The 19,611-nt window shown below is 41.4% G+C and overlaps 1 protein-coding gene across 1 annotated transcript in view; it reads right to left on the reverse strand.

Annotated features, from left to right (window-relative positions):
* Positions 1 to 19,611, reverse strand: part of SNX25 (sorting nexin 25) — an 89,265-nt gene that overhangs the window by 51,842 nt on the left and 17,812 nt on the right. Inside the window, exons 3-4 of the mRNA XM_063335807.1 lie at positions 13,493 to 13,709; positions 47 to 219 (exon numbers count right to left, since the gene is read on the reverse strand). Of these exons, the coding sequence (XP_063191877.1) occupies positions 47 to 219; positions 13,493 to 13,709 (390 nt within the window). The remainder of the gene's footprint in view (positions 1 to 46; positions 220 to 13,492; positions 13,710 to 19,611) is intronic.

Below are 19,611 nucleotides of genomic sequence, written 5' to 3' on the forward strand. Positions count from 1 at the left end.
TATTGTACGGGTGCAAATGGTTAATCATCTCTGATCTTTGATCTACCTTTTGTTGCAAGTATTTCTGCAAGGACTATGCGCAAGCTGACAGACCGGACATCCTTTGAGGGTAGGAGACAACACACCAGAATTTGAGAACATTTTTGCAGGAATCTTACTTCTTCATCAGAGCTCCTCAAGCATGGGTGCAGCAAAAATGGTCTCGGAGGATCTTCCTGCCTAAGGGGGGAAAAAAAAAAAACAAAGGAAAAACAAGAGAGAACTTACATACCACTTGCATTATGATTAGTTGCTAATTGATAAAATATCCAAAATCCATGACCAGGTAAGTAACTTCAGGAAAGAAACACTTTAAAACCATGTATATTTCTCAAATCCTGCAATTTTTTCTCAATGATTTAAGATACATTTACAAATTCCTTTGTCCTGTCAATGTTTTCATTTGCCAAAACAGAAATACAGTATTTTAAAATCACATCAAATATAGAGAGCCCAGCAAGCGGGAGGAAAAAAATTTCTCTGAATAAAAAAAACCCAATTGTGTCCAGTTTTTCAGAATAATCAACAAGACAAGCTCAAGAATGTATTTACAATCTTGTAGAGCAAACTAATTATAGACCTGAACCTTTATGCAGAGGGTTTGGGATCACATTTAGTTTAAGAAACAGGTCTACCTGTTAGATACTGAAGTCACCTTCTTTCCTTTGTTACTGGCAAATAAATCTCCCAGGAAATAACTGGCCTGACTTCTCCCAGAACAGCAGTTTTCAACTTGCCACCTGCAGACTACATCAAATTGGTCTGTGCAAGATACCTGTATAGTAACAGACTTGGCATTATCAGCCATCTACACTGTAAGTGGAAAACCAATTTAGAAAAAGATTAAAAAACGCACCCACAGATCTAGAAAGAGAGTGGAATCATGACGACAAAGAGAGAAAGGTGAATTTGCTCCCAAAGCGCAAAGCAACTTGGTCAGACAAGTCCCCTCGGTAGTTCGGCAAGTGAGAACTGACCATACTGTTACCAGTATCAGTGGGATATATAAAGCGTGAAACTGGAAAGCATGAAACCGTAGCGGCTCAGCGTGTGTGTGCGACCACACCTTTGGGGCAATACCTCTGCGGGCAGCATGCTCACCCCAGAAGGGGTGAGAGGCCGTGGACTTTAGCATCTGCTCAGTCTGATAGGTCTCAACCTGCATCTTCCAAGTCCCATCTGAGTCACCTCTTGGCCACATCACAGATTTGGCGAGTCACCTCTTGGCCAAAACAAGTCACAACACTTGCTTGGATCTAAGCATCTCAGGCATGCAGAGATCACAGAGCCATTCAGAAGAGACAAGAGAACTTGCCTCAAGCTGAGTCTTCTCATCAGCAGCAGGCTGAAGCTGGAATATGCTCAAGTTTCATACTAATACATCACCACAGGCAAAAAAGTAACTAGGGAACAAAGTCACAGTTTTCCTCCATCATCCTCCATGCAAGGTCCACCTTGCTTCCCTTTGGTGGAGTCAGATCCTTGCCTTTGCCTAATTCTGGTTCAACTTCAAGAAGGAGCAGGAGAATACTCTCAGTCAGGATCACTCTCAGCCTCCTGGGGAAAGCATTCACTATCATCCACTCACTAACTGTAAGGGCTACGCAAGCTGGATACTAATGGATGGAGGAAATCCAAAATTTCTTGCTGGTTTTACTTTGCACCTGGTGAAAGAATTAGGCTCCTAACTTAAAGGAAGTATATCAGGCCTGGAGTTAGGACGGCTACAGTGTGCTATGTTATACAGTAACACATTATACTAATATATTCCTTTTCCTGCCACCAAACAGGCAAATAGGTCCTCCCTGCACCTGGCAATCCATGGTAGGTGCATTTTGGGAAGATGGCAAGACAGAGTCTTTCAGAGCTAACAGCAAAGGGGTGGTTGTGCCTCTGCTGCAGAGTGAAGCACTGGGTGGGTGCTGTGCACCACTGAACACACAGCAACGTGCTGCTGGATGAGCAAGGCCACGAGAGAGCGGTCTGTATTGTTTGCAGACTCCCCACAAAGAGCTCTTCTGATCACAGCTCTGAAAGAAACAGGGAGTAAACTTCCCCCACCTTGACTTTGTGCCCAATACTGACCAATTCATCTCCTCGCAGGTGCCAGTGGTTTTCTGGACTTCTCAGAACATGTTTGACTGGACGTGCCAAGGGAACATCCAGTCCGTAGTGCAAGTCACAGCAATACCTTTTATAGAAAGACGGCTGTAGAAGCAAAGACAAGGTGCCCTAGCAGTTCTTTCATGGCCACATGCCTGATGTGCTTGAGTCACAGGTTTAACAGCAAGGTGACCATGCCAGTGATTTCAGCAAGACAGACGCAGCGTCACCTGAGAGGCACCATGGTAATTTCCGAAGGCAGCCAGGACTGGCCTTCAGTAGAAGCCTCTGAGGGGGTTACAAAGGCTCAGATCTGTCACGCCTCATACCAGTGCTTCCTCCCATCATCTATGTCTGCTTCCGTCCCAGAGCTGGAGGCTGCTGTCCTGGTTAGAGTCAACTGCCCGTTACTCGCAGAGCTGCTCCAAGACCATTGCCTCTGTACAAGAAAAAGTGACCAAGAACTGTATACAGTCAAACCAAAAGTTTTCAGTTAGACACAGCTATCTGGCCACTAGAGACAGGCAGCGGTGTGTAACAACTGGTTTTTGCTAGTCAGTCCAGGAGGGGGCAAATATGTTGAAATAGTAACAATACTCTAATAATAACAACTCTAATTCTGTTCTAATAATACAAGTTATTTGACTAAAGGTAACCAAAATTAGTTTTTAATTAATTTTCAGAACAACAAGAACGTAAAGATGACATTTGGTTTCAATTTGACTGAAGCTTCTTATTCAATTCCAAATCAAATGCTTCGTTTTCAGATGTGGATCACAGAGGAGGTTTCAATTGTTACAAGTGAGACAAATTTCAAAACAAGTCCCTTGGAGCAGCTTAGATGTAGATAGTCCGTTCTTCTGAGGAACAGTGTTTTATGAAGATGATGTGTAGTCTTCATTATCAACCAGCGCAGGTGGTGCAGCTGACTGAGCTCAGAAAGCTGTTTATCTTGTCCTGGTAGGATCTTTTCTCCCTGGCAGCTGAATATCTAGCTATTTTCCTCAGTGCATTTCCATTCCTCTTGCATACTCCAGACATATCCTACAGCTTTCTCTATGCTGCATCAAACATCCCCCATCACATGCTCTCCCTAAAGGCATTCATTATTTAACCAAACCCAGACACGTCCCAGGCAAACTACTGGCAGACAGCAAGTCTGGGTCATTTATGTACAGTCACCTCTTAGTCGGGAAGTAAAGTCTTCCCTCTCTGCACAGGTTGGTCCACCCAAAGTCAACCACTTAGAAACACAGCCAGATGCATACGCAAAATGCTGGCAAGCAGGGTGACTTACACCAAACATCAGTTGGCTAGCAGCAAACTGAACTCTCCTAACAACCAATTCACATGTATGAACAACAATGATACAGTTAGAACTAAAAGCCAGTGCTGATTGCGTTTTTGCCTGTGAACACACAAACCCCATCCATTTTGGACACTCTTATTTGTGGGACATCCTGCATAGTGATTAGACCAAGCTATACTTTCATAATACATGCAAAGCACGAAACAGAGCCATAATGCACGTAAAATTTCATTAAACTGAGATTAGTCTTCTTTGCCTTCAGTATCTCTCTACAAGTCTCCTTAGTCTTCTTTGCCTTCAGTATCTCTCTACAAGTCTCCTGAGGAACGCCAGTCTGTTTGGGACTGCAAGCACCCTGGAGCGTTAACTGCACCTATACTATCATCCGTGCCAGAGAAGTAATTTCTCGTGATCTTTGTCTCCCTATTGTACAAATGTATTCCCAGTCAACAGCCAATACATACAGCTTGGCTGAGCTGGACCTACGCCAGGACTTTTCTGATACACAGTCAACAGAACCCAAAGGGAAAATGGAACAGAATAAACTAGAAAGGCAAATATTTGATTCTTACCCTTCCAATTTGTCTAATGTGTTCCTGCCTACAGCAATGCAAGGGGGGAGTGGAGTCGCATACTCTCCAGTTGACACACCATCTAAGAGTTTCAATTTTTTCTGGAATTATCTCCATTACTTAAGACGACATGACTTTCTAGAAGAGGAGTTCTTTCAATTGTTTTCCTAGCTAAAATGTACCTAAAATGTGATCTAAAAAGCAATAGGGCACAGAACCCCACCCGGCTTTTATGAAAAGAACAGAGAAACAAAGTCTTCAGGAAATTCAACTCTAAACAAGCCTTGATCTCAGTGCCAAGCAGTTGTGTCAACAAATCCTGCAGTTTTCATTGCTCTTTGGGCAAGAAAAATAAAGGGGAGACTGAAAGCAGGAGAAGCTGCTATGGGGTGGGGGAGGGAGGCGCTTAACAGCTACAAAATAAATCAATATGCCAGTGGTAAAACAGACAAGACATCCAGGCTTATATCCTCCTTTGCATTTATACATGAAACATTACACTTCTATTTGCCTCAATATAACCACTGGTCAGCTTGCAGGGAAAATACGTTGTGTGTAAGGTCTGCGCAGAAAAGAGCATCCCTTGTAACTCGGGCTTCCCCTTCACTGATACCCATTAAAAAAAAAAAAAAAGAAGGAGCAGTGAGCAATCACGGAAAGTATTAACACCACTGCTCAGCTACCGAACCAGGTCTGTCTGCTATCCTGGAACAAGAGCTAAGATGCCCTGATCAGGCCTATTCTTAAGGCTTGATATAAAACCTTGATCTTCAACTCCGTGGGAATGCAATCAAGAGTAAAGAAAGGCACCGTTCATTTCGCAGAGACCAACAGGAAAAGCAGAAACTTAACTGCAATCTGCATGCAAGTACACAAAGCAGAGTGCTGCTACATCTCTCCACTGTCAATAAAGATATTATGTACTATTAAATAACCCAAATAGTAACATAGGCATTACTTCTCTTCCTAAATAATTTTGACCATGTGTTATTAGGACTGCGTGGTTGGATTTTCCGAACAAAAGGTCACTTAGTAATCACAGAAAACTCTCAACTAAAACTGCGTGCAGATATTTTTAGAGAGAGCTTTGAAAGCCCAGCCAATTATCTGTAAATTCGCAGTACAACTGTGTGCAGTGAACTAATATAAATGTGGCACTCTAGCAAACAGTTCCAAAACAGGCACGATACAAGCTTTGTAAACCAGGCTCATTTAATCTGCTTTAGGTGATAGAAAAATAATGGCAAGCGGCAACTTAATTCATTTGTGTCTTCTTGAACAATCAAGACTGAAGTAATAGTGACATATATTGGTGTATCAACATGCAGGTGACTTCAGTGATTTAAAACGGCAGACAAAACTCACGCTTTAAACAGCATGCTTACAGGTATATACATCCCTCTTCCCCTGTGAGCTACAAAGCCAAACTTAATCTTGATTAAGTTTATTTTCCGTAATTTTCATTTTATGAAATCTTTAAGCCTGCTCTGAATTTTTAACACTATCCAACGCTATTTCATTGCATCAGAAAGCAAAGGAATTTCCTTCAGCTGCCCCCCAAACCAGTGGAAGATCAGGCATCTGTCCGTGATTAGAGATCCATAGGTAGGACCTGCCAAAGCAAATTCCTTTGTGCCAGGTCTGTTCCAAGCAGTACTTTTCTTTGTGATGAAACACACACCTACTGTAACTGTCCTCTGCTCTGAGCCTGCTTCATGAAATTACTGAACATATATCCCGCTGAACATCATCAATACTACAACTTTACCCTTACTGCTGCAAACCTGCAAGTTCATTCAGCTTTATAAAGGAAAGCAGAACAGCAGATTTGCTTTGGTATTCCTGAAGACAAGCAGTTAAAACATTACCAATGTTATAGAAATACCATTTCCTTACCATAATATAACTAAGCAACTCTGAGCCAATACCAGCACCTCTTTGACAACAATTCCTCATTCCTCAGGAATGCAGGACCCACAGCAGTTCTGTAATACTGCACTAACATCTATGACTGGGCTTCCAGGTTTCCCAATCCAGGGTCCTCATAGAGATCTCTCTTTTTATCTAAGATCTACTCTAGATACCCACAGTTCTAATTAGGACCATCTGGTAACTCCCGGTGTTGTAAAGACTCATTGCAGTCAGGAGTATTAAAAGACTCTTGGTGTTTGTGGTTGGGTATGTGCTCCTGACACAAAGCATTATCTTTATTTTTATATAGTCTCAACCCTCATGATGGCATGGAAGAGCCTAAAAATGAATCCTAAAAAGGGTGAAAAAACTGAAATCCAACCCCAAAGTTATAATTTACAATGCTGATGTAAACTGGGACTTTGCAGGTTTGGGGTTGGCAGTACCTCTGATTCAAGGGCAAGACACCCCAAAATAAGTACACTGATTGGGAGACGTGCCTGACCAGGAATTTCATGATGACAAACAACATGAATCTGTCTGCTTTGAAAATAGGAAGCAAGCAAATAAATAAGTGATAGTAAAAAAAAAAAAAAAAAAACCCAAACAAAAAACACCAACACACACAAAAAAAAAACAAGAGTCCATAAAAATGTTAACAACAACTCTACAGGAAATTATGTAAGGGCCCTTTCTCATTAAATAAATAAATCACAAAATGTTCCCTTCAGCCTTGCTATTTCTTTAATTAGTCTTTCAAGAGTCTTGCAGAGTTACATTTAAGTCTCAATCAGTGCAATTGTGAGCTGAAGTGCACATGCAACTTACTCTAAATGACTTTCATCAGTACATTCAACACTTACCACGCACCAATTAAATGGATTCTGAGAACTACCAGAACCACATGCAAGCTGCATCTCTTCACCTGTATCGCCCTCAGATCTCTAAGCTTCTTGACAGTGCAGCAGAATAAAAACTGCTTGATCTACCTGAACTGTCTAGGCAAAAAAAGAAACAAATTTAGATCTTTACAAGCCAGCATCATAAACACACCTGAAAAAAGTACCTACTAAAAAAACCAACCCTCTAAAAACAAAAGCACACCAAATTCAAAAAAGCACAACAAAAAATAAGGACAAAGCCAACACCAAAACTTCCACAGCTGCCATTTTTATCAAGATACATCAGCAAGTTTTATAAATCCCCTTTACCTAATATTTACTATGAAGATAACCATACCATTTATACCTGTCAGTTACCTCTTTCAGGAAAAAGCATATGACATGTCATGTTGATAACAGACACAAGGAATGTATGAATGGCTTACACGCTGTGGTATGATCATATCAGCACCAGGAGGTTCTAATGCTTATTGTGGTGTCTAGGAAATACTCAATCATTAACAGGAAACTCAAACTTCCCACACTGATGCTTGAAGGCAATGCCGAGCTTTAGACCTGCTGCTACCCATGAGTTAACTCCAATAACGTGCTCAGACCTTGGCTTTTCACGACTCTTTGGTTCTCAGCACTTCCATACAGCTGCTCCCACTGTAACCAATCTCTACAATTCCATACCAGTCTTCTTGATACTCCTTTCCAGAGGCTGAGTACAATAAGCAGTTCGTGGTATTCCTGGTTTGTGGGTGGCAAATGGAATTATAAAAGAAAAACAAGAACTGTGGGAGGTGTTTAGTAGCTATCCTGACAACTTCGATGCATCTATAGGATTAACCAAGTTAAATCTCAAGTGCTTAAATCCCCTTTGCATCAATCTGCTCTTGAATAGTTTGTGGTGGCAGCACCTTTTATTTCTACTGAGTATCTTAGAATCATAGAATGGTTCGGGTTGGAAGGGACCTTAAAGATCATCCAGTTCCACCCCCCCCGCCCACAGGAAGGGACACCTCCCACTAGACCAGGCTGCTCAAAGCCTCATTCAGCCTGGTCTTGAACACTTCCAGGGATGGAGCATCCACAGCTTCCCTGGGCAACCATATCTTGTCACATTACATATTATAATCACAAAAAATACAACAGTTATATATCCTGTATCTGCAAAGGTATTCACTTGGGCCAAGAAAATTAAGAACTGGGTTGACTTCTCTCCTTACCCTGTCAGTAATATATAGAAAACAGAAGGAATATTAACAAAACAGAAACAATACAAACGTTAATCCATAAATTGCTTGTCATACTGATCACTCAAACAGCAGCTTCCCCACACTTTCCAAGAGCTTTGACCCCTTAAATATGGGTTCTGAATCAGCACTGGGAGTAGCCTGCAGCCCCCAGGCATCCATTTTGCTAAGTCATGACTTGTGCCGCAAGCCCAGGCACACACACACACAAACACACTTCTGAGCATCCCATCAGATGTCGTGAGTAGCACCCAACTTGCCAGAAGCAGCCTGGAACACCACATATGCGTATTTGCTGAAACCAATTCTTCCTCTGCCTTTAGGATCAAGGTGCCCCAGCTGTAGGTTAAAGACAAACAGAGAACACTCCAAAAGACGTAGGAGAAAAAAAAATAATAATAAAAAAATCAGTGTCACTGTGACCTCTTCTTACTGAGATTTGTTCAGAAAGTGCTCCCTGTCAGGAGGTTCAAGAAGAGGCAAGGATTAACTACCTTCAAATCTCATTTGCCTACTTACGTCACGCAGGCACATCTTTGCTTACACTGCAGTTTAGAGACCACCAGCACAGGCTGTTATTTTTCAAATGTTAACAGTTCATCACTAATACCTGATGTGGTTATTCTTAGTCCATAGTAAGCATAAGGGAACCTCCTCTTCCTTTCATGTGGACAGCTTCACAGACAGACGCTTACTATTTGTTTTCACTTGTTAAATCCTTCTGATACTGACTGTGCATTTCATCCAGAGGAATAGCTGCCTCTTGCTTTCAACAAACATACCATGTTACCAGAGAAAGACTACATTCCTGGGATCAGGTAATTCTAGCCCCCGGAAAGTATAGTGTGACCATAGACAATGCTGCATCCACGTACCAATGTGAACGTTTCCAGCATTATACACCACTTCACTCAGCTCACAGCCCATCCTTGATCACGTAAAATGGCATTACCAGTATTGCGCTTGCTTTTGTTCTGCTTAAAGTAGCCAAGGAAAGACACTTGAACAAGATAGAAAGGAACGAAGGGATAAAAGCTGCTGTAAAACAAGAATGGCCAAATACTACCCTCTCTACCCTACAGGATACGCTTGGCTAATCCTGTTATACATGTGCTCCTGATTCTGTATGGCACAGGGGAAAAGAGCAGTGTCTTCTGCCAATAAATCCAAGGCTGATTTTTCTTCCATAACTCAAACCCATAAACTAGCTAACACTAGACACAGGAAGTATCATATTCCATTTCTATGCTTAGCTAACATTAGGAATGGAACTGTTTCCTATCTAAAATATTTTGAATTGCCACAAATTTTGTAACTGAAAAGTGACGGGATCTTTTGGAGCCCCAACTGGATCTCAAGGTACACCCTGGCAACACGTGTAAGATGAAAAACTTTGGAGTTGTGTTGCCTACAGCTTGCATGGCTCTGTCACCCCAGGCAGTTCTGGCCAGTGGAGCGTCTCTGCCCTTATTTCACTCTGTAGAAGTGTCTGGCAGGCACAGGAAAGACAGTTGCCATTAGAACAGACCTAATGCTGCCAGGCTTCTCCCTCTAACTGGCCAGGTGGAAGCGGCCTCTCCTCTTCTCATGCTCTCCCTCATCATGGAAGCATTTTTACTTATTTGTTGGCCTCTGCTGGCCATTTACCTTGAGCTGTTTATGGCTAAGCGGAGCCTCGCGATGATTAAGACAAGCCAGAGGGAAAGCAGGAGCAAAGGGAAGGACTGTAGCACCCTTCCTCATTCTGAAAGGTCGCGGCCTACTTTCATCCTCTCAGACATCCTGATCTATCGGATATCACAGGTTGAAGATAGTGAAAGCAGAAAAGTAAAGGGATTTCTGTGGCTGACGTGCACCTGCTGACAAAACACATGAACTTCACAGACAGACATCTCTCTCCTCCTGGGCACAGACAGTTTCCTTCCATCACTTCAGTGGATTTATCTGTTGTCATATCGGAAAACAGAGACAGAGTGGCGTAGGTGGCAGCCCCTCCAGAGATGGTACAAGAGGTATTTAAACCTTCGTAAGCCACCAGATAACAGACAAAACGCCCTTTCCTGTCACACTGCAGTAGAAACGCATCAGCAGAAACAAGATGTGGTGCTCCAACAGGCATCACAACAGGAAAGATACCTTGCTCTAATTACAGTCTCTGTTCCACTATATTTACCATCCAAAACTAACTGGATTCATTATCAGAGACACAGAGGGAAACATGTGAAGGCCAATTTAAATTTACTCTCATCTTTAAAAGGCTGACAGAAAGCAAAGGCAGACCAGGAAGATCTCTCTGCTCCCTACCTTAGGAAGAAGAATCTTCTGTGCTTGAACTGTGGCAATACAGAAATGAATTGAAGGCTTTCCAAGAAACTATCTTTCAAGCTAGAAGTGACATACTTTGTAGTTCTCAGTCTACAGCTTAAAACGTCAGCAGATTCTAGCACAGTAAACTCCACAGCAGCAGGCAATTTAGTACAAAACTCAAATTATTCTTAAAACCACAAGTTCCCTTAAAGGGAAAACAGTATCAGAGTGTTTGGCTGTGCTTCCGCATTTATTACATGCATGCTCAGATCACCCGGCAGTACAAATTCCATCTGTAGCGTATGAACACAATGTCACGTTTCTGCTGGTTTTGCCATAGTACATACATGGCATTGAAGCCCTCTCTCCATCTGCCAAGAAAAGGTGAGTGCTGTGCAGTTTCCATGAAGTCTCCAGGACTTTTTGAGCAAGTTTGGATGAGCAGCGTGAGGACATACTAGTGCTTCACATTTTGTGTCATGCAGCATCACGCCGCTGATCTGCTGTTAGATACCTTAAAAGCTTGTGAATTCACAGCCTTGCAGGATGTGAGAAACAGTCAATGGGTACAGTTTCAACCCATAAAAAACCTGCAGTTACAGCCATGGGGTTTGTTGCTTATTTTTAACCTGCTATCACATTAATTCTTGATAGGATTTTTTTCATTACCATGTTAACGCAGCCTGCCTTATCCAACATCAACTAAGGTGCATTTACCATTCCAAACCAAAAATGTTAATTGGAAAATACCTAAGAGAATTTATTTTAGCCCTATATAGCGGAAATAAGAATCCAACAAAGACCTAGAGGAAGTGGTCATAATTCTCAGTAGATAAGGAACCTCATCAAGAATCAGCATTAATAATAATTAATAATTCTGCAATAGTAGATTCTATGTGTCCAACTTCAAAGAGGAAAACATTGACACTTTAAAAAAAAAAATACAAAACATCCTCATCCTTTAACTGTTCAAATCAAACTCTTCCCAAAAGCAAGTGTTTTACTGAGATGAAAGGCAAGGGCAAGCATAATGCTTAAAAATGAGGGAGCACACTTAGGAGCTCTACCTGACCAAGAGATTTCTACCACATTCCAGAGCCGAAAGAAGGAATCCAATACAAGATCCACTGCAATGTGCAAATACCTTGATTTCTTTTCTTAAACGTAACCACCCTTTAGTTTCTTCTTCGTCTCCCACACGTTAGCTTACATAAAGCTGGCATCTACCACAGATACATTAACCGTATCTTCTGCTCCACAGCAGAAAGAAGCGCGAATGGCAATGTACAGACTGGTCACCGACAGTGTAAGAAACGACTGTAAATTCCCTGACAAGCGGCAGAAGGCCCTCCAAGCCTTCAACGGAATGCCTCCAACAGTCACAAGGAAATAAATAATGCAGGCCTGGCCTCCAAAGAACTGGTAAGGCTAACACTTCTGGTGCCTGAAAGTGTGGGACAACTGTCTTGTGAAAACAGGATAGTTCTGCCACTCATGTGGTGAGCTTGCTAGTTCTCAGTTCAAGGCCATTGTGTCCCATGAGTGACCTTTGCTTCATTATCCACAAAATGCATATGAAAGCGCACACCCTGCATATGCTAATGAAGATTACAGAGATCATGCTAAACATGTATGACTATGGCACTCGTCTCTCCACCCAAATCATGGTACACATCACCTGGGAGAAGGGAGAAACCTGAGACAAGGCTGTCCTCAGCAAGGGAAGCGGACCATGCTAATGCAGCAAACATAAAAGGGGAAAATAAGTGCCCCTAAGGGGGAACAAAGAAGAAACAAAAGAAGACGACTGTGCCTGGGAAGATTCTTCCCAAGAAAGAAGATTATGCCTGGGAAGATTCCCTGAAAAAGAGTCTGGAACCAGGACCGGTGATCTCTTTATCTCTGTCTCCTTCTCTGTCTTTTCCTTTCTCTATCCCTCGGTTTCTCTTTTCTCTTAGAATTGTTACGTGACAGTTAGAGTTGTTAAGTATCAACCTTAAGTACCGCTTGCCATAAGTTGTCCTATCCCTGTTGTTAAGTAACACAATGCATACCTCACCATTTCCCATAATTTGTTATATACCTAACCAATTACTGTGAACTTGTTAGGACCTATACTAACCATTTTGGGAAGCTAATAAACGTTTGTATATGGACCTTGAGATTTATCCCACCTTAGTCCGTGCCGTTGGGAATTCACGTATCTGAAGTCACTTATCCCCCCTCTTTCCTGAGAGTGGAATGCGACAGACAGAAAACAGTTGAACTTTTTTTCTCTGAAGGGGTGTTAAAAATATGTGGATCTAACTCTAGGCAAAACAACTTCGTAGTATAAAACATATAGTCTAAATCTGAATGACCAAAACACATTTTGATGAGGATAACTGACATGCAGGTAAGCGCAGATATAAGTGCAAATTCCATGCACAATTACATAAATTGTGCATTCAGACGTGGGAACTGCTAAGGCTAAGAGTTCCTATTTGCAATTACAATTTGGGCGCAACTCTAGTATTTAGTGGACAGCTGACCTTTTTAAGTGGACAAAGAGAATTTCCTTTCTAGCAAGACTCATGGAATTAGCAAGATAACCTAAACAGAGAAAGAAAATGCAGCCAACAATTTTTCCAGTAGCAAAATCTTGTTACTGCGTGACAGGCCACTTACAGAAACCACAAGACTTTGCCTCCCGGGGCTAGAAGAAATGGGAAACTGAATGGAATTAACCCTGGTGCTATTTTGGGAAAGGTGCAAATAACTGTCTTCTTGTCTGGTGACTGCTCTGACAGCACCTCTCCTTTTCTTTGCAGGTTCACACTACGTGCAGGAACTGCTCACACAGCCCACCTCCTGCTGTGAGCAAAGGATTCAAAGATGAAACAGAAACAGCAGTGAATCCAAAATCTGAGAAAAAGGAGGACAAGTGTTTCCTTCCACGGGTCTTACAGATGCCCAGAAGCCTGCTTGATCTCTAAAACTGGTATTAAGGTTGAGCTGTTTTCTTTATCAGTTCCCTACAAAAGCGTTACACTCTTCATTACTTGATATAGCACATCTGAAAGCAAAGAGAGAAGCAAAAAATTCCAATGAAATGCAGAGTTTTGTTTTTACCTGGCATTGGCTCCTTTAAGGTCACAGAAGTGCGAGAGTAAAGCTTTCACTACATCATTGCAGACAACTTTAACTACATCAATGTGACTCAGCCTCTGTCGCAGCTGCTTGGCAACCTCCCAGAAGTCTTCAGATAGCAGCTGGTACAGCTGCCCTTCATCTCTGCTGAGTTGTCCATACCAGGACAGGATGTAATCTCTGTAGCTGTAGTCAAACACTGAAAGGAGAAACAAAACAATAAATAGCTAAAACTGCAAAAGGGGAAGGCACACCAAGATAGGAAAAATGCAGTCCTCCACCCTTCTGCTCAAAAATTAGATGGGTGATAGGTTTCGTATCTTCTTCTTTGGGATTTAAATTCTTGCCAAAGAAACTAAGGTTGGCCAACTTACAGAAGTCTTCACCTAACAGGTTACTGGAGGTCACTTTGCAAAGCAAAGCCTGTAAGTGGATTTGCTCAGTTCGTCAGGTTACTAGCTATACACAAACCTCAAACTAATACCTGTCTCTCAACAGTGGATTTCGTTATACAAACTATATGAATCTGACTGTGTCTAGGCTGTTGCAGACTGAAAGCAGCCTTCTTTACACAGGAATTTAACAGTCTCCACTCCAAAATCATAGTTAAAATGGGAGGTAGTAAAATTTTTTGATTTTGAAAGACATATACAATACTGTATACCACAGAAAGTACATTATAGGATCAGAAAAGCTAGAGATAAGAGAGAACAAGTAGATTAGCAAGACAGCATGAACTTCAAAAATGACGAAGTATTCCAAACCGTACCTACAAGCAATAACCAAGATTACCGTAATTGCAAGTCCCATGGCAACACAATCTTCTACCATTCTGACAACATTTGTGTGCCACCAGTTTTACTGATGTTTCACTAGAGCAGATGTCCCTGGAGGTCTAGGAGGCAGCAGGAGGTGTTCAGGGAGCACACACGAACAGCGTTTTAAAAACTCAAGTTTATTACTTATCTCAAGTCTCCCATCACAATACACATTTTAAGTACCTATTTTCCCACAGTGGTCCCCGTGCCCTTCTGCAACCACCTTTTCCTTATTGCATGGTTACTCTCCTCTGTTGAGATACCTGAAATGCTGTGGAAAGCTGATCACAGCAGATTCTTCCTTTTCACCTACTCTGCAAGAGACCCATAATTTCTCAAGCACATTCAAAACACACTGCATTGTGGTATTTGTTATCATCATTACCGGCAGATAATGACTTTTTCAGATTTTCCTACAGGCACCCTCTCCACCCTTTACGAGAGTGCAAAGTAGTGTATTTCTTCAGCATCTTTTGCCTAAGAAGCCAAGTCATAGTATGGAGTGGTGGCTCCTACAGATATCTATTGGACAGCACTCTACAAAACAACAGTACAAGAGTAAAATTTGTATCTCAAGCCCTTAGACGATATTGTCTTTCAGAACACGTATCTATTCCCACCGACCTTTAATTTATAACTGTATTTTTAGGCAACTCCTCTCCAAAATGAGCTCAGTTCCTAGTTCACTCCATAATCACTGTCACATCCAATGTTAAGTCTCTATGCTCCGGTAAAGCACAACATTCAAACATGTAACAGTGCTAATTAGTAAAGTATTATGAGAGTACAACTCTTGCAACTTCACTATACTCTCAGCTCAAACACCTGAAGCAAGATCTATTACGGTGGGAAGACTACTGCTCAGACACAGCAAGGTGATGGTACAGTTCTTCATCTAGGTGTATTAACACGAAGGAATTTTAGTGGTAATATCAAACCAAAGACAAAAGGCCACCAATCATCACCAAAAATTAAGCCATACAAGTTTGAAACACTTCAGTTTCTCTCTGCCAGTTACACACTTTCAACACCTTAAATGGGCTACCCGACTTTGAACCATATTTTCCTGCACCTCCCTTTTATTACTCTCTTCCTTTTCATGCTTTCTATAGTTTCCTTGTCACTTCTGAGCCTTGTTGCCCTTCCTGCATCACAACAGTTTAACCATTCTGTTCTCTACAAAATTCGGCGTACTTTAGAGCCCAGAATGTATGCCCAAATGAGCAATGAGACAGCTTTTAGGACTTGGTTTAAAAAAAAAAAAAAAAAAATTTAAAAAGGACCCCAGCCACAGACACTAACAGCAGTCTGTGCTGGGGTAAGACACTGCCTCATCCGTATGTGTCATCCTGGCCATGATGTGCTGTTGCTGCTTTAGTTTCATGCCTACTGATGCAGCTGGTGCCACTTTCAGCACTCTAAAGAAACACAGAAAACAAATGTAAGATTTTTATAGAGCGTAGCTTGCTTCCTTCAGAGGAGAAATCTGCTCATGTATCTACTCATTATTTTTACACAGCATGTTCTCTAAATCATTGAAAATAACAGGTCAGAAAACAAGAAAGGAATAAAAGAAAAGCAGAACACACTTTCAGGACAATACCTTACTACCACTAACTCAGCCACTACAAACACGAAAGAGATTTCTTCTGATCCAATCAGACGCAGTGACAGCAATGAGTCTGGTGCAAAACTGCAGAAAGTTCTACTGGGTTTTCTAAATTAGTTCAGCAGATTCAAGTGCCCAGTTGTTATAACCTGTTTAAAAGTAATTCCCACATGAACGTGAAGTTGAGCCTCTTCAATTACTCTTTTCAAAGAGTGTTGGGAGTAGAGAGCCAGAAGCTTGTCTGGAGGTTAGTGAGTGCATCCCTCCAGACCCTTCCTTCATTCCTAACCCCACGCAGGTCTATAGTATCTGCTATCCTTTCTTCTTCCACATTCATTGATTCAGAGGTTCAGTGGCACCACAAGAGCCACTGGGTCACACTGGCTTTGAATCTGCAATTTGCAGAACTTCACATAAGATAATTTTTACATTACTAAGATTCATTACCCAACTTTATGAAAAGTAACATAGAAATCTGAATAGCAAGGACTAAATGCCTACCCATTTTCTCAAAGCACCATTAAAAAACAGACCAGAAATATTCTCCCTGTCTGCAAATGCAGACACAGACTCCAAGTTTCAAACAAGAAGTAAATATCCTTTCCTGAAAGCACTGGAGAGACCAGAACCATTACATTAAGTTATGGTCAAATCCAAAAAACTCTCCTGTGACTAGATGGTCAACAAAAGGGAAGGTACAGCTACAATACTGGCTTGAGTTATTCTACAACAGCAAGCATCCCAATCTGTAAAATAGAAATGCAACATTATTATGAATTGTATTAAGGTCCTGCATCAGGAAACCACAATTAAACAGCCAAGAAGCATTATTATAATGCTGTGCTACTACAACACTAGATTTAACATGCATGATACAGTTATCATAAGCTATACTTGAAGAAAAATACTTTCAATAAAAATTTAATGGAAAGAGATGAGACTATGCTGCCATTCAGTACCTGGCAAAGAACTGTTCTATATAAGTAAACGTTAACCATTTAGGTGTTTGTCACAGCTACTGCTTTTTCCCCCCTGCCAAAAGCCAATTCAGTAACAACAACAACAAAAAACCCCACCCCAAACAAAAAAAACAAACCCCAACCTTATCTTCACCCTCAAAAATCAAACTAAAATATTAGAGCCCTATCTTGAAGTCCCTAAAAATTACTAATAAATACTCTGAGTATGAAACTCTATCATTTCTAAGACATTAGTTTTTAAACTTGAAGAGCTAAAGGCCATTAATCACTTATTGTATTTTAGATTTTATTATGTTTTAGCTATACAATACAAGTAAGGATGATGAGGTTTTATACTTAACATTATCTTTATTTATTAAGTTTCTCATGCCCACTAAATCTTTACGTAGAGCATGGTGTTAAAGGCTGACCCTGCCCCCGTGACTAGCAATAGTGATTTATAGATTTCAGTTCTCTTGTTAAAGCTTATGCTTGGAAAAACACTAGCATTTCTTGGTTTACTTGAATTTTACATTATTCAAACTCTACGAAATCTACATGTTTAATAGACTAGATGTTATCATTGTGCAGAGATGGATAGCTCCCATGCAAAAGGGGTCATACACCAACAGTCTCCCATTCCACATTGTTTGGTTTGTTTTTATTAAACTTCTCTTGACATTTGCTTCTTTAATAATTATGAATGTGCAGAAAAGACATAAAAATTTCCAAATATATAAACAATAGAGGAAAAAAATGTATTAAAAAGATCTAGGAAATGCTTTTTTTTAAAAAAAAATCAGACAAATTTCTGTTCAAATAGTTTTGCCCATGTACCCTCTGCCAAGAGTTGTTAGCTCCAAGTGTTTGAATCTGAGTAGCAGAGAGAACATGAATTCAAATTAAGTCTTGCTCATATTTTGGATGCAAACAACTCATTTTTTGAGAACTGTGAAAAAAAAAAAATACAGCTTTTCAAATAGAGAGTGGCAGAAGCTACTGCAAGATTTTTTTCTAAATGTCAATGTGTGGATCTTAAGTGAGGAAATAAGACATATTGGGGAAAAAACTCCTTTTGTACCGTGAAGTCCTGCCTTACGTCCCTAACAGAGTTCTTCTAAGGGGTCCAAAAAGAACACAGACAGGTAAGATCTGATCCACAGGCACAATCTAATTAAATTCCCAAACTATTTCCAACAAGGTCACCTCAACACAGGGCTGAAGGAAGATAAGACACTATGAAAGAAGAGATAGCTCTCTGGCATTAAATATTTTAAGAGCTAAGAAACACAGGATACGAATAAATAGCCAATTTTCACAGCAGAAGAATTTCACCAGTGGAGTTCTGCTGGGATTTGTGCTACGGCCCATGCTGTTTTACTTACTCATAAATGATCGAGTAAAGCAGGTAAGTAATATGGAGATAGTATGGAGACCAATTTTCCTGGCACTACTAAAGCAGTGGAGACAAAGACTGACTGTGAAGAACAACAAAAAGACCACAGGATACGGGGCAATAAAAATGGAAGATGAAATTCAGTTCCTGGGAGACTGGTTACACACACGGCAGATAAATCTACTGACAGCTACAGCCCAGCCCTCAGTCCAAACAGTACATCGCGCAACAGCAGCACGAGTCCGACTGAGCACAATCTCTCTTAAGAGACACGTTCCAAACTACCATATGATATGGGCTGAAAACAAGAAGTTACCAGATAAGCAACAGGAAGTGTTAAAAGGCTAAAAGTATTTGTGAAAGTGGGTCATCTTTTCTTTGCATAAGATAATGAAGGGCAAACAAGAATCAAATCGATCTATCAAGAAAAAGCACAAGAAATTCTGAAAAACACCCACGTTTCAGTGTTAGTCAGTCAAGTACTACTGGCTGACAAAGGGACTCAGGGGTTTAAAACTAAAAGGCCTTCTCTTTCTGCCATATTCAGCAAGGAAGAATCTTCTTGTCATGGCTAACTGGGGAAGTCCCAATGGACTGGAGGGTAGCAAACGTAGCACCCATCTACAAAAAAGGCAGAAAGGAGGATCCAGAAAACTATAGACCTGTCATTCTGACCTCGGTAGCAGGGAAGGTCATGGAGCAGACCAACTTGAGTGCCATTACAAGTCATATAATGGACAAGCAGGGGATCAGGCCTAGTCAGCATGGGCTTATGAAAGGCAGGTCCTGCCTGACAAACCTGATCTCCTTCTATGACAAGGTGACCCGATTATTGGATGAGGGAAAGGCTGTGGACATTGTCTACCTAGACTTTCGAAAAGCACTTGACACCGTCCCCCATAGAATTCTCATGGAAAAACTGGCGGCTCATGGCCTGGATAAGCATACGATCTGCTGGATGGGCGGTCCCAAAGAGTGGTGGTCAATGGAGTTAAATCCAGCTGGTGGCTGGTCACAAGTGGTGTCCCTCAGGGCTCAGTGTTGGGCCCATTTCTGTTTAACATCTTTATTGATGACCTTGATAAGGACATAAAGTGTATCATCAGCAAGTTTGCAGATGACACGAAGCTAAGTGGGCGTGTTGATCTGCACAAGGATAGGGAGGCTCTACAGAGAGACTCGGATAGATTGGATCGATGGGCCAATGCTAATGGAATGAGCTTCAACAAGGCCAAGTGCCAGGTCCTGCACTTGGGCCACAACAACCCCATGCATCGCTACAGGCTTGGGGCAGTGTGGCTGGAGAGCTGCCCGGCAGA

The sequence above is a fragment of the Chroicocephalus ridibundus genome, chromosome 5, assembly GCF_963924245.1.
Source record: "Chroicocephalus ridibundus chromosome 5, bChrRid1.1, whole genome shotgun sequence".
Classification (NCBI taxonomy): Eukaryota; Metazoa; Chordata; class Aves; order Charadriiformes; family Laridae; genus Chroicocephalus; species Chroicocephalus ridibundus.